This window comes from Rhea americana, unplaced genomic scaffold (genome assembly GCF_003343005.1).
Source record: "Rhea americana isolate MKP2758 unplaced genomic scaffold, rheAme1 scaffold_4, whole genome shotgun sequence".
Taxonomy (NCBI): Eukaryota; Metazoa; Chordata; class Aves; order Rheiformes; family Rheidae; genus Rhea; species Rhea americana.
Genome location: NW_028186534.1, coordinates 10,969,775 through 10,986,747, shown reverse-complemented (window position 1 = coordinate 10,986,747; position 16,973 = coordinate 10,969,775). Strand labels below are relative to the sequence as shown.

Here is a 16,973-nt window from a genome sequence, read left to right as displayed (position 1 = left end):
TGTGTTTTTCCCTGCATTCAGGCCTCTGGAGACTACATGGGCGTTGTACTCAAGGACCGCAAAGTGCAGTGGGTCTACAAACTGGGAGACGAGGACCCGGCCTCCCTGACCATCGACGAGGAGATTGGAGAGCAGTTTGCCACCATCAGCATCAACAGGTAGGAAACAGAGACAAACACTGAGTATGGCAGACACTTCTGAGGGACAGCCAGTGCAGGGAGAACAAAGATGACCACCTCAAAGGAGAAACTCAGCAGTTGTCTGAAGCATGGCAGGAGTCCAGGAGGGGAGGAAGAGCAGGAGAAAAGCTGTCATGGGATGCATCCCAAAGAATTTCATTGGAGGACTCTCCCAGTAGCTGATGCAGATAGCACTACATCCAAGCCCAGGTAGACCCTCCAGGCCAGACCAACCTTCACTGGGGCAGGTCAGCACTGAGGTAACACACCATCTCCTGCTGGATATCAGATCACAGAGGGGCTGGAGAGCACCTGTGGGAGAGGAGAAATGCAGATGTCTTTGTAGCGAGTCYGTTCAGCCTTGTGACAGTGCTGATAATGTTAAGGCTGGCTTCTTTCAGTGCCCCGTTGCTGCAGGGCTCCCCCATGGGGGCATATAGCCCTCTTCTGCAGGGCTCTGCAAGGAGGCTTTTGTGCTTGGGGAGAGCAGAGTTAGTCCCTCCTTGTGGATCTCTACTCATCCTGACCCTCACTTCCTGCCACAGGATCCTGCAGTATGGACACATGTCAGTGATTGTGGAGAGGCAGACGGTGCATGAGACCAAGGGAGACAGCATTGCCAAGGGGGAGCAGGGGCTGCTCAACCTGGACCCACGCAGCGTGGTCTTCTATGTGGGTGGCTTCCCCTCCAGCTTCACGGTGAGATGAGCTCTAGGTGCAGGGGTGGAGTCTTTTTGAGACCTCAGCAATACCTTTGGAGGTTCTGGGGGGAAATGCCGTGTTTCATGGGGAAACTAGGATCAAACTCACCCTAACTGGCTGGCTTTGTTCCCAGCCCCCTCCCACTTTGCGCTACCCCAACTACCGTGGGTGCCTGGAGCTGGACACACTGAATGAGGAGGTGGTGAGTCTGTACAACTTCCAGCGCACCTTCCAGTTGGATACCACTGCAGAGAAGCCCTGTGCAAGGTAGGACACCCTGCCCAGGCCTAGGGCAGCTTCTGCCCCCATTCTGACCCTTGGATGCCCCAGAGCAGTGCAAGYTTCAGTTTGCAGTGGTGCTTCATCCCCTCTTCTCCAATGGCTCAGGTCCAAGTCCACAGGAGACCCCTGGCTGACAGACGGCTCCTACTTTGATGGCACTGGTTATGCAGAGATCAAGTTTGAGAGCCAGTTCGGCACGACCAAGCGCTTTGAGCAAGAAATCCGTGTGGTTTCCTACAACGGCATCCTCTTCTTCTTGGAGAATGAGGCAGGTGTCAGTTCCCCTGGCCTCTGGGCAGCCAGGGAGCCTTCATCCCTCACCTGGGCCTGCCCCAGCTTTCCTGGGGAGCTGGATCAAGACTTTCTATTTAGCAGGCAGGCAGTGGAAATCCCATTCCTGCTAGCAGGAATTTCTAGGGGAGCAGGTGGGAAGAGTTTGTCCCGTACTAGAAAGATTCTCTAACTCCACGGGCATCCATGCCCTTCTGTAGACCCTCCATGCCAGGCCAGCCTTCACTGGGGCAGGCAGTGCTGCAAGGGGCATTTCCAGCCCATGGTACCTTCTTCATGCCCTGCCRCAGGGCTGTTGTTTCCAGAGAACTCTCCCATCACCATCTCTGTGACTCAGGTCAAGGCACCAGTGGTGGGACATGCTTCTGCTGGTGCTAAAAGGTGGGCTGGGCTCCCTGGCAGCACATGGGGCCAGGGGTGCTGAGCATCCACCCTGTCTCCCTCAGGGACAGTTCCTCTGTCTGGCCATCCGGGATGGGAAGCTGGTGCTTTACTATGACTTCAGTGGTGGCCTGGAGATGGCAAAACCCAGCGGCAATTCCTCCTCCCTCGCCATCGGCAGCACCACAAACCAAGCGGTAAGGAGTGTCCAAGTGCCCTGCTTACGCATGCCTGGCTGATCCCAAGCAGGGACGCAGCAGCCACACACGGGCCTCGGGCCACAGCTCCTGCCAGCCAGGCAGCGTAGCCACAACCCCTGGAAGAGGGCCTTCCAAGATACTCAGCTGCCCCAATTTTCCCCTCTGTCTCCAGATCCAGATTTTCCTCCTCAAAATGAACAACAAGAAACGCATCCTTGTGCGGCTGGAGCGACTCACCATCTTCATGGTGGAGCAGGAGAACTCCCTGGAGAATGCTGTCTCCTACTACCTGGGTGGTGTGCCCCCGGCTGTGCTGCCCCCCAGGTGGGTCCAGCCCTAAGTAGGCACTACAGGGCTGAGGACATGTGCACAGGCCAGGGACAGGAGAGTTCACTTCTTACCCTCTAACACCTTAGGGAAGGGCTGGTGTGGTACCAGTGCTTCCTCACTGGATCCCAGGCTGCTGGTTGGGTCCCTGCAAAGCTCCCAGGAGCTTTTTTCTTCCAGCCCATCACCATGGGCTTGAGGATCCAACATCTCCGTGGGGAGCAACCTGCTCCTTGGTGTGTCACCAAGCCCTCCTTGGCATTGCCAGGTGGTTGGGAGCAGCCTCATGCTTAAGGCTTTGTAGTCCTGCATGGGTGCTGTGTACCAAGGGCTGGATGAGACTATGGTGCCAGACCCTGCCTGGGGCCAGCCTGGTAACACCATCTGCTTCTCCCACAGCTTGAAAGYGCTTTTCCCCACGGGGGGGCCCATCCGGGGCTGCATGAAGGGTTTGAAGGCTCTCGGCAAATACGTTGACTTAAAGCGCATGAGCACAGTTGGTGTGAGCTACGGGTGCACCTCAGACCTCCTGGTAAGTGAAGTGYTGCAGCAGCCAGGCCTGCGGAGTCACCTGCCTCCCCAGGCCCAGGGAAAGGGTCTGCTGGGGGAAACAAAGGCAGGGACAGGCTCATTCACATGGGAAATAAAGCCAGCAGCTCCTCAGTGCTCTGACCAAACAAGGACCCAAGCTACTGAGTTGTATTCCCAGCATTCCTGCAATCCCACCTGTGGGAAACTGCAGCACCAAGAGGTTCAGTGGCTTGTCCAGGGTCAGCAAAGAACTGTGGTGGGGCTGGTGGGTCATGCTTCTCACGGTCATCCTGCTTCTCACGGTGTCCCTCACAGGTGGCGCGCTCTGTTAACTTCCATGGCCATGGCTACTTGACCCTGTCCCTGAAGAATGTGCCCCAGCTGCAGGACTTCTACAGTGGCTTTAGCTTCCGGACAAGCCAGCATGACGGGCTGCTCTACCACCATGCCACCCAGGTGGGAGCTCTGGTGGGCACGTGAGCACCTCCAGGTGGGGTGGGAAACAGGCCCTTCCCTGGGCTTTGGCCACTCAACAGTAACAGGGTGATGCTTTTCCCAGGAGGGGATTTGCCAAGTGTCTCTCAAGGGGGGCCAGTTGGCCTTGAACATGCCGAAAACTGAATTCACCACGAAAAACACTTAYGCAGACGACAGGACTCACTACGTGGCCTTCTACAGCGATGTCCGTGGGTATGTCCCAGGCCACCCTCAGGAGGCTGGGGGCGCCAGTTCACTGRAGCACCCTGCTCAGGCCATGCTGATCCCCACACAGGGTCCGGCTGTACGTGGACGATGAGCTGCAGGAGGCTGTGCCAGGAGCAGGCCCCAGCCGGAGGCAGCGGCGGCAGGAAGACCAGCAGCTCTTCCAGCTTGGGGGCTTGCCGGAGCTGGGCACCCTCAGCAACTTGAGTGGCTGCATCAGCAACGTCTTCGTGAAGCGGTGAGTGCTGGAGGGAGCCAGGGATGGGGCTCGGTCCCTTTCTGCCTCCCGTGTCCTCCTGGTGACAGGGAGATCCCTTTTCTGTGCGCTGTAGGAAGCTGGACCCCCAGGTGGTCGTGGACCTGCAGCAGAACGTGCRGAGCGTCAACGTCACCATGAGCTGTCCCTGGGGGGAGCAGCCGCAGCAGCTCAGAGTCCCTTCGAAGAAGGGCAGACGGAAACCCAAGGTAGCGACCCAGGGCCCACAGCTGCTGAAATTCCCCACATCTCCAGTCTTCTCCAGCCATTCCCTCCCTTGCTGRGCACCCCTGTCCTCTGACACCCACAGCTCCTGGCCCTCCTGCAAGACTTGCCTCTGGTCTCCGCTTTGCCTGTCCCTGCTTCGTGCACCCCTGGGGGCATGGGGCTGGCAGAGCCGTGCACAGGGGTGCCACCTGCAAGGGTGCTCCCCCTCACCCCATTTTTGGGTTCATTTCACCCAGATCCCAGGCAAGGCTGCCTCAAAGGACCGGCGGCATGACCAGGACAGCGGCTGCCGGCTGCACCCACATCCCCGCGCAGCCAGAGGCAGCTTCCGGTTCGGAGGTTCCCCAAGCAGCCGCTGGGAGTTCGAGGAGATCCCAGGCTCTTTCCGTGAGAGGTGAGGCTCGTCGTGGGCTGACCCAGCCGGTAGCCAAGGGCAGGCCTTGGAGAGCAGGTGCCCCTGCCTGCACTTGGCCACAGGAAGGCAAGGCACTCAGAGCCATGGTCCCTTCCCCATAGGTCCTATTTCTCCCTGGAAGCAAAGCTCAGTTCCTCCAATGGGCTGCTCTTCTACGTTGCCGGCGAGCAGGGCGCCTTCCTGGCACTCTTCATCTCCAATGGGCACTTCGTGCTCCTGGCAGACCTCGGTGGGCACCGGCTGCGGATCCGTAGCAAAGAGAAGTACCGGGACCGGCRGTGGCATACGGTGAGCAGGGTGTCCTGGGCTCGGCAAGGAGGGAGGACTCATCCAGTCTCAGAATTCATCTCCTGCTGTTTGCAGGGGCTTATCTCCATCACCAGCTGCCTCCAGTGCCTGTGCATGAGGTCAGCTCAGACCTTCCCTGGACCTTGGTCCCAACTGCACAAAGGACATCCAAGGTCCTGGGGTGGCATGGGAGCTGCAGGAGCAAAGGGAACAGTGGCTATACTGCCGGAGCTGGCTGAACCACCAAGCTGAGGATGCCCAGGGAGTCCCAGAGACTTGCCCACCTGATGCCAGGGCCTGTGGGGAGAGCTGGGCGCTTGTGCCCYCCTTCCCGGTCCAGCCCATGCAGCAGCATCCTGCACTAGGAAAACCCCAGCCCCAGCACTAACCTCTGGTCCCTGCAGGTCTTCTTCAGCCGTGACCAGAGCCGAGCCCAGCTGGTCATTGATGGGCTGCGAGCCCAAGAGGCCACCATGACCACTGCAGGACGCTTCCTAGCCCGGACCCCCTTCTACGTGGGGGGAACACCAGCTGGGATGGCCAAGGCTCATGTCCCGGTAAGGAATTGGTCATGATCCTGTGGCATTGCTGCACRTGCTTCATTCCCAGCCATTCTGTGCTCACTCCCGCTGCTTCTTTCCACAGGTTTCTTCTACCTCCAGCTTTGATGGGTGCCTGAGGAACCTGCAGCTGGACGGGAGGCCCCTCGGGCCTCCCTCACGCRCTGTCGGGGTGACACCGTGCTACGAGGGAGCCCAGGAGAGCGGCATCTTTTTCTCTGCAGAGGGCGGGTCCATCATCCTAGGTACCCACAGCAGCTTGGGCTGGCCCCCACAGCCCCTGGTGCTCTGCTGCTCCAAGCCCACCACCAATGGGGAGGAACATGTCTTGTAGGAAGCCCCTTTTCCCCATCCTCCTCCTAACTAGTGGCATTTCCTTCCAGCTGACACAGTGGCAACTGAGCAGGACTTGGAGGTGACACTGGAGGTCCGTCCCCGCAGCGCCTCCGGCCTCATCTTCCACATCGGCACAAGGAGAAACCCCCACCTCCAGCTGTACACGGACGAGACAAAGGTAGCAGGAGGGTGGGCCAGTGGGTGCCCAGCCAGCCACCAGCTCTACGCAGCCCCTCCAGAGCTGGGAGGAGGTCTGACACCAAAGCCACCCCAGTGCATTGGGGCTTCCCAGGGAGAGCTTGGCCAGAGAGACACAGTGGGGAGAGGTCCCCATTTTCTAGYTGCACCTTTTCTTGCAAGATGAGATGCCCCTGTGGAGCAGCTAAGCTTTCTGCAGGGAAAGAGTAACAGCAGCAGCCTCATTTACCGAGTGTGTCTCATTGCCTTAGGTCAGTGCAAGCGCCCACACCGGGACCGACGAGTTCTCGACATCGGTGGCTCACCCGGCTCTCTGCGACGGTCAATGGCACACCATCACAGGTGAGGTGACAGCCAACACTCAGCTCAGAGCAGACCAGACTGGAGCTTGGCTTCTGCTGCTTTGCTCCCATCTCCTAGGAAGGAGCCTAGTCCCCTTCCTTGTGTATTTAAAGCCCAGCTCCCACCTGCAAGTACTTAATTAAGGAAATTGTAGCTGCTAGTAAGTCATTTTCTAATTAGCTGCTTTGCTTGATCCTGTTAGAGCTGTCACACCTGATGAGCAGGAGAGAAGTGGTGCTTGGCCCCTGCCAGGGGCTGACCTGGGTGCCCAGCGCCCTGCCACAGCCCCTGGAGCAGCAGTCCCAGCCTCAGCTTGTTCCACTATTAACACTTTCTGCTAGGATCAAGAGCCCAGTTGCCTCCAACCTGACTCAGTTTGTGTCCAAAGGGCTCAAACCCCGCAGCTGAGGTTGTTGTTTTAGAAGGGGAGTGTTTTATCACAACCTGGGAGCTGCAAAACTTAGCAATTGGAGCATTCGCCATTGAGCCAGGGCTGAGATTTTGCATCGGGCCTTTTACCCGGTGCAGGGGGGGTAACAGGCCTCTGCAGGAGGGAGGAGGTAGAACTGCTCCCCGGTTGAGGAAGCCACTCTGACTTTCTATTCCCTTCTAAGTCATGAAAAGGAAGAACATAATCCGGATTGATGTGGACACACAAGCAAACTACACAGCGGGCCCCAGCCAGGGGTCCCAGCTGCCTGCACCCAGCGCGAGGGCGACGTTCCACCTGGGAGGGCTGCCAGGTGAGTCCGGAGGGCTGTGGAGTATGTCTCGGCTCTAGAACAAAACACCACAAAGCCCAAGGAGTTACTGTTCCTGTTTTAAGAGGCAGTTAATTCCCTGCTCAGCCTCAAATGAAGTCATTGTGCCGCATGCCTGTTTCTCCCAGCACCGCAGCAGTTCAGGGTGGGAGTCCCAGAGCAGCTCTCTGGGGTCCTGCACGGCTGCAGCAGTACCCTCGGGCTGACAGTGGCTACTGCCAGAGATGTCAGCAGCGCTTGCCGGGGGGGGTGTGGGGAGGAGGTGGTTGGGAAGCCTCCTGTGATATAGCTCRCTTGCTTACTTACCCCGAAGACTCCTGTGGTTCATTGCCAGAGACATTTGGGGGAACTTGACATCACACAGCCGCTCAGCAAGGCCACAGGACCAGTTAACACAGCAACTGTCAGACTGGAGTTTGTTCCAGTAGCTCCGAAGCAGCTGTGCCGCAGCCCCTGCCCTCACAGCACTCGGCCAGGCTTGGCAATGCCCTTCAGTAACCAGCCTGATACTTGGTTTTACGTCTTCCTTTTGCAGAGACAGCCAAGGCCAGCACAGTATTGCCATTGCCTCCACACCCTCATTACGTGGGCTGTATAAGGAACCTGATGATTAACCGGAGCCACGTGAGCTTGCTGCAAACCAGGACTGTCAGGGGCTCAGTTAGCCTTAAGGGTTGTCCCATGCGCTAAGTGCACCTCAGTGAAAAGCCYGACCGATGGAAGGCTGCACTGCACCCTGGGCCCCAGCTGTTACCTACTAGATCTGATTAACAGTGATCAAACATACTTGATCTCCAGCAACTGCAGAGCAAGCCTGCAGGTGCATGTCCGGGGCCAAAAGCAGAGAGGGGCCAGGTATCTATGGGGAAGGAGGGCAGGGGAGAAAAGTGGGGAGAAGCGTCCCTGCACTTCAGGGGCATGTTTTATAAATATAACCAAAATGTTTGAGCAGGAGCTAGGGCTAAATAACGCCTTCCCCAGCGGTCAATCATCTGCAGCAGGACTTTCTGACACATGGCTTGTGTCCTCTACAGAGTGTGGGCTTAAGCACTCAGCAGCCATGCACTCATATCCTAAATCCTGTCCCCTTTTTCCCCACACTTACAATGCACATAGATTTTAGATCACAAAATACTCAAGGCTGTTAGTAACAGGCACAGACTGTCTTCTGCTAAAGGCTCTAGGCAGCCTTTCTTTTATAACAAATGCAATTAGGACAAACTGGATTAATTCTGTCACTTTTGTGTGACAAATGCAAGGATGCATTTAACCCCCAAGTCACTCTAGGCTCACCTGCCACTGCTATGCAAAGAGCTGTGCAAGAGGGGCTTCAAGATGAAATTCTATTTACAGAACTAGCCTCTTCTGTTCAGATTAATTCAAAACAATAAAAAAAAAAAGGCAAGGCTGGAAGACTTGCTGAGGGAAAAATAGGAGGACATCACAAATGACACACCTAGACTCATAAAACTCTGCAGTTACATTCAGTGCCATTAGATACACTGGCAAAAGTCCTGTTGTGTGAAGAAACCATTGCTTGAAAGGGGAAAAAAATAAAGAAAGGTTACCTCTAAGCCTGGCTGGKTTTAAAATGTGTCATTTTTGCCCTCACCTGCCCTTCCAACAGTTACCTTCTCCTGTTTGGCTTAACTCACTCCTATTGTAGTGCAGTTTTTTCACTTGAAATCAAAACCATTTTCTCCCAAGCCACCTAGTTCACTTGTGCACTTACACATCATATATATATTTGTGTGTGTGTGTGTGTATATATATATATATATATACATATATATATATCTAGACACTTGGGGACAAAAATCTTGCTTCTAAAATGGACTTATAACTTATATCATTATGTTGTTGTTTTTTTATGAGGGGTAAATATTGTAAAATGGGTTTTTAACATGTCTATCTTAAATGTAATTATGACCTGTTTTTAAGTTGTAGTATTAAAGATGGTCTTTGTAAATCACTGGTACATACTTTGGAGTTCAATAAAGTTCTATGTTACTCTCTTTCACTTGACTAGTGAAGGGCAAGTATGAGAGAGATTTACATAGACCTGGAAGAGGAATAACCACCACCTCAGGAAATGTCACCATGGGACCCTACCTTTGTATTTGCCACAAGCAGTTCCCTCTCTGGCAGCATCTCTAGGAGCTACTGCCGTAATTCCTAGCATGCTACCTGCAGTGGTAGCACTCTGAAGTTCATGCAGTTGAACCTCATGGAGTTCAACAAAGGTGAGGACCTGCACCTGAGACAGGATGATCCACGCGGCAGTGTATGCAGGACAACAAACTCTGGCAGCTTTGCAGAACGTGACCTGCTGGGCAAGAAGTTGGATGCGAGTCAGCAGCACACCCTCACTGCTACAAAAGACAACCACATCCTGGGCTGTATGAGCAAGAGTAGAGGCAGCAGGTTGAGGGAAGTGATTCTTCTCCTTTGTCAAACAGCCCCCAGTCTTAAGGTAACTACCCAATGCTTACCCAAGTAAAAATATTTTTCACAACTTTCAGCTATGCACAGCAGCAACATAACAAAGCACAAGCAAGTAACTTCCTATTTTCCACTTAGAATTAACACTGAGATTCTATCTAACTACACAGTTCTCAACTATGAGTCCTGAGTTCAACTCTCAGGACTCCATCACAAGGAAATCTAAAGAACTGTGCTAGCCTGATGACAAACACATTAAAACTGAACTGAACTGCAAACACCTCCACTGAAAATAAACAGCAAGTACTACTTAAGTGCATGCTAAATAGACTGAGAAACCCAATATGGCAGATAAAGAAAATTCCTTTATTTGTAGATTTATATAAGCATAATATGAAGTTAGTAATCCTACTACAGTTGCTTAAGTTAGTATCTAGGAATATCTGTAACGAAGAGCAAATAACTTAATCTAAACTCATATCTTCCTCTTCATCTTTCTTGTCCTTAGAGTCGCCTTCCTTTTGGTCTGACTTGACACTGTTCTGCATTGCTTTGGCAAACGCTTCTACATCTAAAAGTTAAACATCGTATTAGTTATTTAACTTTGCATTTTTAGAGGCAGCATTCATTCTCCACAGGAGGTTAAGCTTCCTTAGTTGAAAAACAAACTGTTTGTTTAGAAAGACTCTTCTACTTACTTACTTACAAAAATTCTTCTCTTCTAGAGAAGACAGTTTTAACAGGCATTCAGATACAGTGCACATTTGGGTACCTCTGCCACCACCAGCATTTTATGGAGTTTAACACTGTGTACAGGCAGCCTAAGAGGTTTACTTAGATAGATAATGGAAGGGATTCTAAAAGCTCATCAGGGAAAACTGATACCCTCCCTTCCCTCAGAGTGCTTAAGGCCCCAGTTGTGCACTTACTTCAAATGAATCATTAAAGATTCTCACAACGAAAGCATTCCTAAACAAGGTGACTATGACATTTCCAGAATCTTTTGTATCTCTTGCTTTCAAGAAAACAGTCACAAAGCTACTCAGCACATGTCTTTGCAGAACCCTGAATTCTCTAATGTCAGTCTGACAGCAATAGCTGCATCTGCTGAAGAAAACCTGAGCCACATACATACATACGTTTTCGTTTTAAGAAAGCACAAGAGTCAACTTCGGAAAGTTACTCAGCATCTACATGCAACATTTATGTACAATGCAAAAGGGATACTTAATCATGCTCTCAACAACATAAATACTTACCACCTTTATTTGCTGCATCTACCGCCTCTGCTGGTAAGCCAAACTGACTCATTAGAGGGCCAAGCTGTCCAGAAGCTAAGGCAGCACTGAACATGCTCAATGCCTGTGGATTAAAGTCAACAGCATCAAATAAAGTTCGCATTGGTTTTTTTCCAACACTACATGGCTGCCATGTAATATTATAATGATGACAGCATTCTCTCTCTGTACATTTCCATAATMTATTACAGTATGTTGACTGTATGACCTATCTGGGAGCAGCCTCCCACCTTTAAAAAAAAATACTGCACTGTGGTCAGGCTCTGAACTGCCTCTTGTCACCACAGGCCCTGTAAGTATTTTCCAATCATCAGGAACAATACTTGCTTTTAACCAACTAGAGATACCATAAAGCCATGGACACTGCTGCAAAAAGCACAAATTGATATGCCCTGCTAGAACATAGACTTAGCAGCACCCCAAACCACAGTGACATAACTTCCAGCTAATTTAGAGCATGGACAACTTACTTAAGCTTTTATCTACCTGCAGAATACTCTATCAAATATATACAATGAAAAATATCCTTCATTTCTGAAGTCTTGTCTGCACAAAAGAGGTTGTCATAGTTTAACCTAAAGACATCCTTCTTAGCCAATGAAATTTTGTATAATGACAAATTTCAGTATGCATAGTTTGAGATGGCCTACAATAAACCAAAATTAACCTGATAAAAGTATATCTAAACATACTTTGAATTACATACTAGTGTTTTAAAAGAAAAAAAAGGATGTAAACACCAGCACCTCTTTCCCTTCCAATCATTTGTGCAGTCACCTGAAACTATTTTTAAGACAGTGTAGAAGTCATTTTAAAAAAAGAAAATAATGAATTTGCTACAACATCTGCTGTAATTTGCCAGAGATGGCCTTTATAGTACAGAGAAAGGTAAAGCCCAATTCCAAAAGAGAAGGTAAAATATTCTAATCTGCCCTTGGGCAACCACAGGAAGGAAGGAAAAAGTGAATAGTGACTTTCATTAAGTCACATCCTTCCCCGCTTCCACGTCTACAGAATAGCTTCCTGCTCTGAACTGTGGCAAAAACCTGAAAAAGCAGGGCAACACAAGTCACCCCATGTAGGGAAGGAGGAAAGGAGAGCTGCACTTCAGTGACAGCTAGGCATCTACCTGCTGAAACTGAGGAGATGTCAGAGTATTCTGAATCTCTTCTGCTGTCTGTGGCAGAGATTCCCCTGAAGGAAGATAAGGCATTAACCGCTCTTGAACTTCAGCATTGGCCAGAATGGGAGCCATTATCTCAGGAGTCAGAACAGTAGCCAAGTCAACTAGGAAGAAAAATGGTTGATTGTTAGACTATGTACAAAAAACCCACATTTTGCCACGCTAACCAAATGATTTTGTCAGTGGAGTACTGAAGTGTATTGCGCAAATTGCTGGCATCCTTGCTCACTCTCAGTTTTGGAACAAGATTAAGATTCTTGAAGCAGTCAAAAACAATGGCACTCAAATGAAAAAAAGAACAAAAAAGAGACCTTTCAAACCAATTTGGAACAGGATAGGACAGTAAAACAGCTCCAAAGGACTCCTGGATCCAACAGCTGTCTGGCCAGAATACTGTTACCTTGCTGTCCTCCTGCTCCAGATGGCACATTCATAGTAGCTAAAATGTTCTGAAGGTCACTCAATTGAATGGGCTGGGTTGGGCTTGTGGCTGAGCTGGTTCCATTACCCGAACTCGGTACAGGACTCGGACTGGTCACAGATGCAGCCGCAGGAACAGATGGGGCAGGAGTTACACGCGTAGAAGAGGTTGTGGAAGATGGTGTCACAGCAGCTGACTGGCTGCGAGAGCTGGAAGGTAATTAGTATAACTAATTACCTGCAAAAAGAGTTTTGCCCTCTCCACTCTCCCCCCGAGAAAACTTCTTTTCAAGCCCTTGCAAAAAAAAGAGCTACCACTCTCATTCTAGAGAGCATTAAGCAATCTTAATTCCCATTATACTCTCTGTTTAATAGGTCACAATTCCTCCCACATGAGTGGCAATTTTACATTACAAAAATATTACAAATTCAGATCACATAGGTATCCTACCTTGATGATGAACTGCTGGTTGGTGGTCCCCCACTTCCAAGCAAACTAGCCAGCCCAGGACCCGTCAGTGCACCCAGCCCACCTTCCATAAAGATAAAAAAACCACCAGATTTAGAAACTTCTTTTTTTTTTTTTTTTTTTTTGCACCTCTCTGGGTCCAGAGAGGTCATTCTTGTACCTGAAAGGTTTTATTGGCTAAAATAAAGGAGGAGGGGGTGAGAGAACCTAGACCAACCCCTCCCCCCCTTTCTGTAAACAAACAGCTCTCATTTTCTGATCTTGCATGCCTATTAGAAAACTGTCTTAAAGATAGTTGCACATTTTAGAAATTACTCAAATTTCTAGCTTTTCACAAGGATGAAATGAGTTTGGTTTGTGCCATATATACATAATCATTATCAGAGAACCCATACCCTCTTCTCTACTAGTTTCCAAAAAAAWTCAAATTTTCTCTAAACTTTAAAGAGGCCCTCAGCAGAAAGACTGTAGAGACAACTTTTGAGTCTTCCCCCATACAGACTTCTTGTAACTTCATATCTAATACAGAGATGCAGCAGCAGAAACAACCGAGTCCTTAAACACTTTACAAGCAGGGCAAAATAAAGACAATTCCATGCACGAGTGAAGTGCTCCCAGCAGAACAGTGATCAGGAAAAAACAACAGAAAACCAGTGCGTGGCCTTTCAGCCAACTGTCATATGTGAAAGAAATTAGAATCACAGCCTCCTTCATTCATACTGCTATTCACAGCTACCAAGAACTTGCAGCAGCATCAAGAACATCAGCTAAAAAGAACTAGGGAATGGTTTGGCTTCTAACTCCATCAGTTATCAGTGACCAGGATTCCTGAGCCACATTGGCTAAATGCTCCATTTACTACATGCTTCCCATTCAAGGGTTTCTTATGCCACATCTAATTAGATACACTTTCCTATACAAGCATCTGCATTCATCATCTACCTTTTGGGAACAGTCTGCAAACACAGAGGACAGAATCACAGTGCTCCAGTAGCAAACACATCATTGACTGAAACTGCAGAAATATGGAGAGGTCAGAGCAAGCAGTAAGCCATCTATCAGGGACCTGTTCACTAATCACATTGCTTCCACAGCAGCAGAAACAGCAGAGTAAAGCTAACCAGGCTGTAGCACATGCTAATCTACTATGTCCTTGCTAGGAAAAGTTTACCCAGGAGCTGCAGTAAAGGCAGAGTCCCGAGAGAGATGCAAACAAGATGTAAAAGAATATATAACTAGGGAGAAAGATCCATCCAGTTTCATCAAAAACACTGTTTGCAGACTCAAGTAGATGATTTTTTTTTGCATTACAGTAGTTAGCTTTGTGTCAAGCTGTCTTACAATTAGATGCAAAGGCAAAGAAAGAGTAGCTGCTGACAACAAGTACTGATAGTAAGAGAAAATAAGTTTCAGGAGTCCTGTGAAGCTTCAAGAAGGAAGCAAGGAAAGGAAGCCTTTTCCAAACACACCCTAAGAAGTCAGTATCTTCCAACATCAGATCTGCGTTTGAAGCTTACAAAGACACTAAGGCTAGATCCAAAAAAAAAGGACTTTGGAGCTTAGGCACCAAACCTTTATCACTGTCACCTGCTAAGTATTCCTTTGCCTACTTCAACGACGAGGTCTGATTTCTCAATAAATGGTCTATTAGGCTTTTGAGCATGGGCAGTGTTAAGAGCAGACTGCAACAGGGACCCCAGCCTATCTCCCACTCCCTTCAGAAAAACAGCTCAGTGATTGAAGCTCTTCCCAGCAATACCCAGAAGAGAAAGCCCTAAGCCCTTCCGAGCTATAAACTGCAGCAGTAGGTACACTCCAGCCTTCCTCTTGAAGCCATTCTAGTTTGCACACAAATATTCACTGTATCAGAGACTACATGAGCAAGGCTCTGTAGCTTGATAACTSAGGTATCCAAATGGGACAAATCTCAGTTGTTTAATCCCTGCTTCAGTGAATATTTAGGAGGAAGAAAAGAAGGGAAAAAGTGAAAGATTCAGTGAAGCAAGGAGCAGAACCTACATTCCTTGCTCACTGAGCCCTAACAGGAGGGGTGCGTTTTGTTTCCCTTCCTTTCCTGCATCCTTTTTTTTTTCCTCTATAGCTCATCTTTGAGGTAGGGCCTTGCTTTCTCATGTCAAGGAAGTGCTATTCAAATCAATAGCACTACTTGAAAATATTCATTGTCAGGTAAGATTTAACCTGCCAGGAGAAAATACCATTTTGGCATAAAGATATTAAAGCATTTTACCAAGTCCTCCTAAGCCCGTGGGTCCGATCAGCTGCATGAGCTGGTTATGGCTCATGTTTCCAAGAAGGCTTTGCAAGCCACCCTCACCTAAAAACAAAAACATTCTGAAACACAACATATTCACATATTTTTTTCACAGCACTCCGGCTCAAACAGCAGGAGATTAATTGGCATCACATTCTGTATGGAAAAAAACAGTTTCAAGTGTTTACTGATTCATGATGCTCATAAAAGACAAATGCAACTTGGCTTCACAAAGAAGTAAGACTCCAGAGAATCTGTTAGCAAAAAAGAGATTTCTTCTGACAGTCTTACCTTTAACCTGCACCTATTACAACAGCACATTTTATTCTGCTAAAAGCATGTTTACACTTGTATTAACATCATTCCCAACTCACCCTCCAAAGTCCTAAGGAATTTCTTCATAGGAAACCAAAGGATCTTATTTTCTAAAAAAGCTTCTCACATTAAAGAGCAAAGAATAGACTGTACCTCCTAACGCTGAGAGCTCATGGCCTCCACTCGCATTACCACCCAAAGCACCAGGCATTGGTGGATTGTTGAGATACTCGTTCACTTTACGGCAGTGTTCTTCGTCTTTATCTGTCTTAGGCTCCTGTAAGAAAGTCGCTTTTATACCTTCAAGACAAACTGGAAGGTTTTTTTGTTTCAAGACCTATGTTATCTATTTCTCACAAACCTGCATCCAGAAGAAGAGTCGTTTTGATCCTGCTTTGAATTTCAGCACGTACACACGACCAGTAGTACACTGAGGTACCCTCTTGAATTCGCAGTCATCAGGAAAAATAATCAAATCCTGGAAAATACAGCAGTAGGAAAAAAATGTTTTAGGAAATAATTCTTACTCCTCTTGGTCTCCCACAAAAGCCTCCGCCATCCTCCTCAAGCCCTCTTTCTTGCTATTCCTCAGAGAAGAGAGGATTTAAACATGCCTGTCTGTCAAGTCAGTGACATTCTCATCTTAATTTGTCTTAGAAAAGCTCTTTCAGCATGCGGACAAAACAGAAACAAGACAACATTGTGACTTAAATACCTTGAAATAAAAAGGTGTACTTACATCTTCAACATTGCCTGAAGTCCTGTCTTTCCAGCAAAAGTGAATGAGGGAATCATCAGTTTGCTGGATGTAAACGAGGCCTTTTCTTTTGTCTGGGGTTACAGTGCTGCCTTTCAGGGACATCTTTCCTGCCCGAAATTCCACCAGGTATTTGCTGGAAGAGCCACGGGAGCCTGGCACCAGGCTTGGAAACAATGCACCTGAAGACATCCTGGAATAGAGAAAGATCAGCAAATATGACGGAAAACTTCCCATATTCTCTCAAGACTTTACAAAACAAACTTTGCAAAAGGAACCTGTTCCACTGGCTCCAGGAGACAGCAAGGCACTCCAAAAACTAAAACAGAACCCTAGAAAGCAGAATGAAGAAAGGCGCCTCCATGTAACTCCATTAATGACAAGGAGCACTTCTGCTAACACACCTGAAAATGCAATCACCTTCTCCCCGAAACRTCTTCCTCTGGTATCATGGTTCACAGGATCAGTGAGATCTTAACTGCATAAAAATCTGCTGTAATCCTGATTTTCTGACTCCTGCTTCAGCAACTAGTGCCAAAACTCATCTCYGTGGTCAACCTCTTTGCTACCGAGCACTGTATGTCCCCACGGCCTCACACACGGCAATTTCCGAGCAGCCCAAAGATTATGTTTCCCAAATAATTTGTTTGCCAAGTTAGCGCGTGCAGACGTCACTATCTTAAAACAGCTCATGGTATCAGCCCAAACAACTTCGCAGTTGCTTTTAGGACGCTTCTAACCAGCAGTTCGGGATTCTCATCAGCGGCCCCAGTGACGCCCGGCGGGGACGGGGCGCCGCCAAACTCCCCCTGCGGCTCCGCGCCGCGGCCCTGCACGC

General features: G+C 49.1%; 2 protein-coding genes across 7 annotated transcripts in view; one reads left to right on the top strand and one right to left on the bottom strand.

The window, feature by feature from the left end:
* LAMA5 (laminin subunit alpha 5) overlaps positions 1–8,999 on the top strand; it is a 91,559-nt gene extending 82,560 nt beyond the window's left edge. For all 3 annotated transcript variants that reach the window (XM_085314154.1, XM_085314153.1, XM_085314152.1), the window contains exons 62-80: positions 22–158; positions 725–878; positions 1,015–1,148; positions 1,269–1,431; positions 1,901–2,032; positions 2,208–2,359; positions 2,762–2,894; positions 3,209–3,349; positions 3,453–3,583; positions 3,666–3,833; positions 3,928–4,060; positions 4,316–4,473; positions 4,596–4,782; positions 5,187–5,339; positions 5,428–5,587; positions 5,726–5,856; positions 6,128–6,218; positions 6,833–6,961; positions 7,515–8,999. In XM_085314154.1, the coding sequence (XP_085170280.1) occupies positions 22–158; positions 725–878; positions 1,015–1,148; positions 1,269–1,431; positions 1,901–2,032; positions 2,208–2,359; positions 2,762–2,894; positions 3,209–3,349; positions 3,453–3,583; positions 3,666–3,833; positions 3,928–4,060; positions 4,316–4,473; positions 4,596–4,782; positions 5,187–5,339; positions 5,428–5,587; positions 5,726–5,856; positions 6,128–6,218; positions 6,833–6,961; positions 7,515–7,669 (2,742 nt within the window). In that variant the 3' untranslated portion in view covers positions 7,670–8,999. The remainder of the gene's footprint in view (positions 1–21; positions 159–724; positions 879–1,014; positions 1,149–1,268; positions 1,432–1,900; positions 2,033–2,207; positions 2,360–2,761; positions 2,895–3,208; positions 3,350–3,452; positions 3,584–3,665; positions 3,834–3,927; positions 4,061–4,315; positions 4,474–4,595; positions 4,783–5,186; positions 5,340–5,427; positions 5,588–5,725; positions 5,857–6,127; positions 6,219–6,832; positions 6,962–7,514) is intronic.
* A 767-nt stretch (positions 9,000–9,766) lies between these two features.
* ADRM1 (ADRM1 26S proteasome ubiquitin receptor) lies at positions 9,767–16,951 on the bottom strand. 4 transcript variants are annotated; one of them, XM_085314150.1, is made up of 10 exons: positions 16,540–16,950; positions 16,118–16,328; positions 15,740–15,856; positions 15,532–15,655; positions 15,040–15,126; positions 12,774–12,855; positions 12,411–12,532; positions 11,849–12,006; positions 10,681–10,783; positions 9,767–9,992 (listed from the first exon to the last, which is right to left on the bottom strand). In XM_085314150.1, exons 2-10 carry the CDS (start codon positions 16,325–16,327, stop codon positions 9,886–9,888), a joined length of 1,110 nt encoding a protein of 369 aa, XP_085170276.1. In that variant the 5' UTR covers position 16,328; positions 16,540–16,950; the 3' UTR covers positions 9,767–9,885. The 4 variants fall into 4 exon arrangements, with proteins under 4 accessions (XP_085170276.1, XP_085170274.1, XP_085170277.1 ...); XM_085314148.1 differs by having other exon boundaries at positions 12,303–12,532; positions 16,540–16,949; XM_085314151.1 differs by lacking the exon at positions 15,040–15,126 and having other exon boundaries at positions 16,540–16,951.
* Between the last annotated feature and the right edge of the window lie 22 nt (positions 16,952–16,973).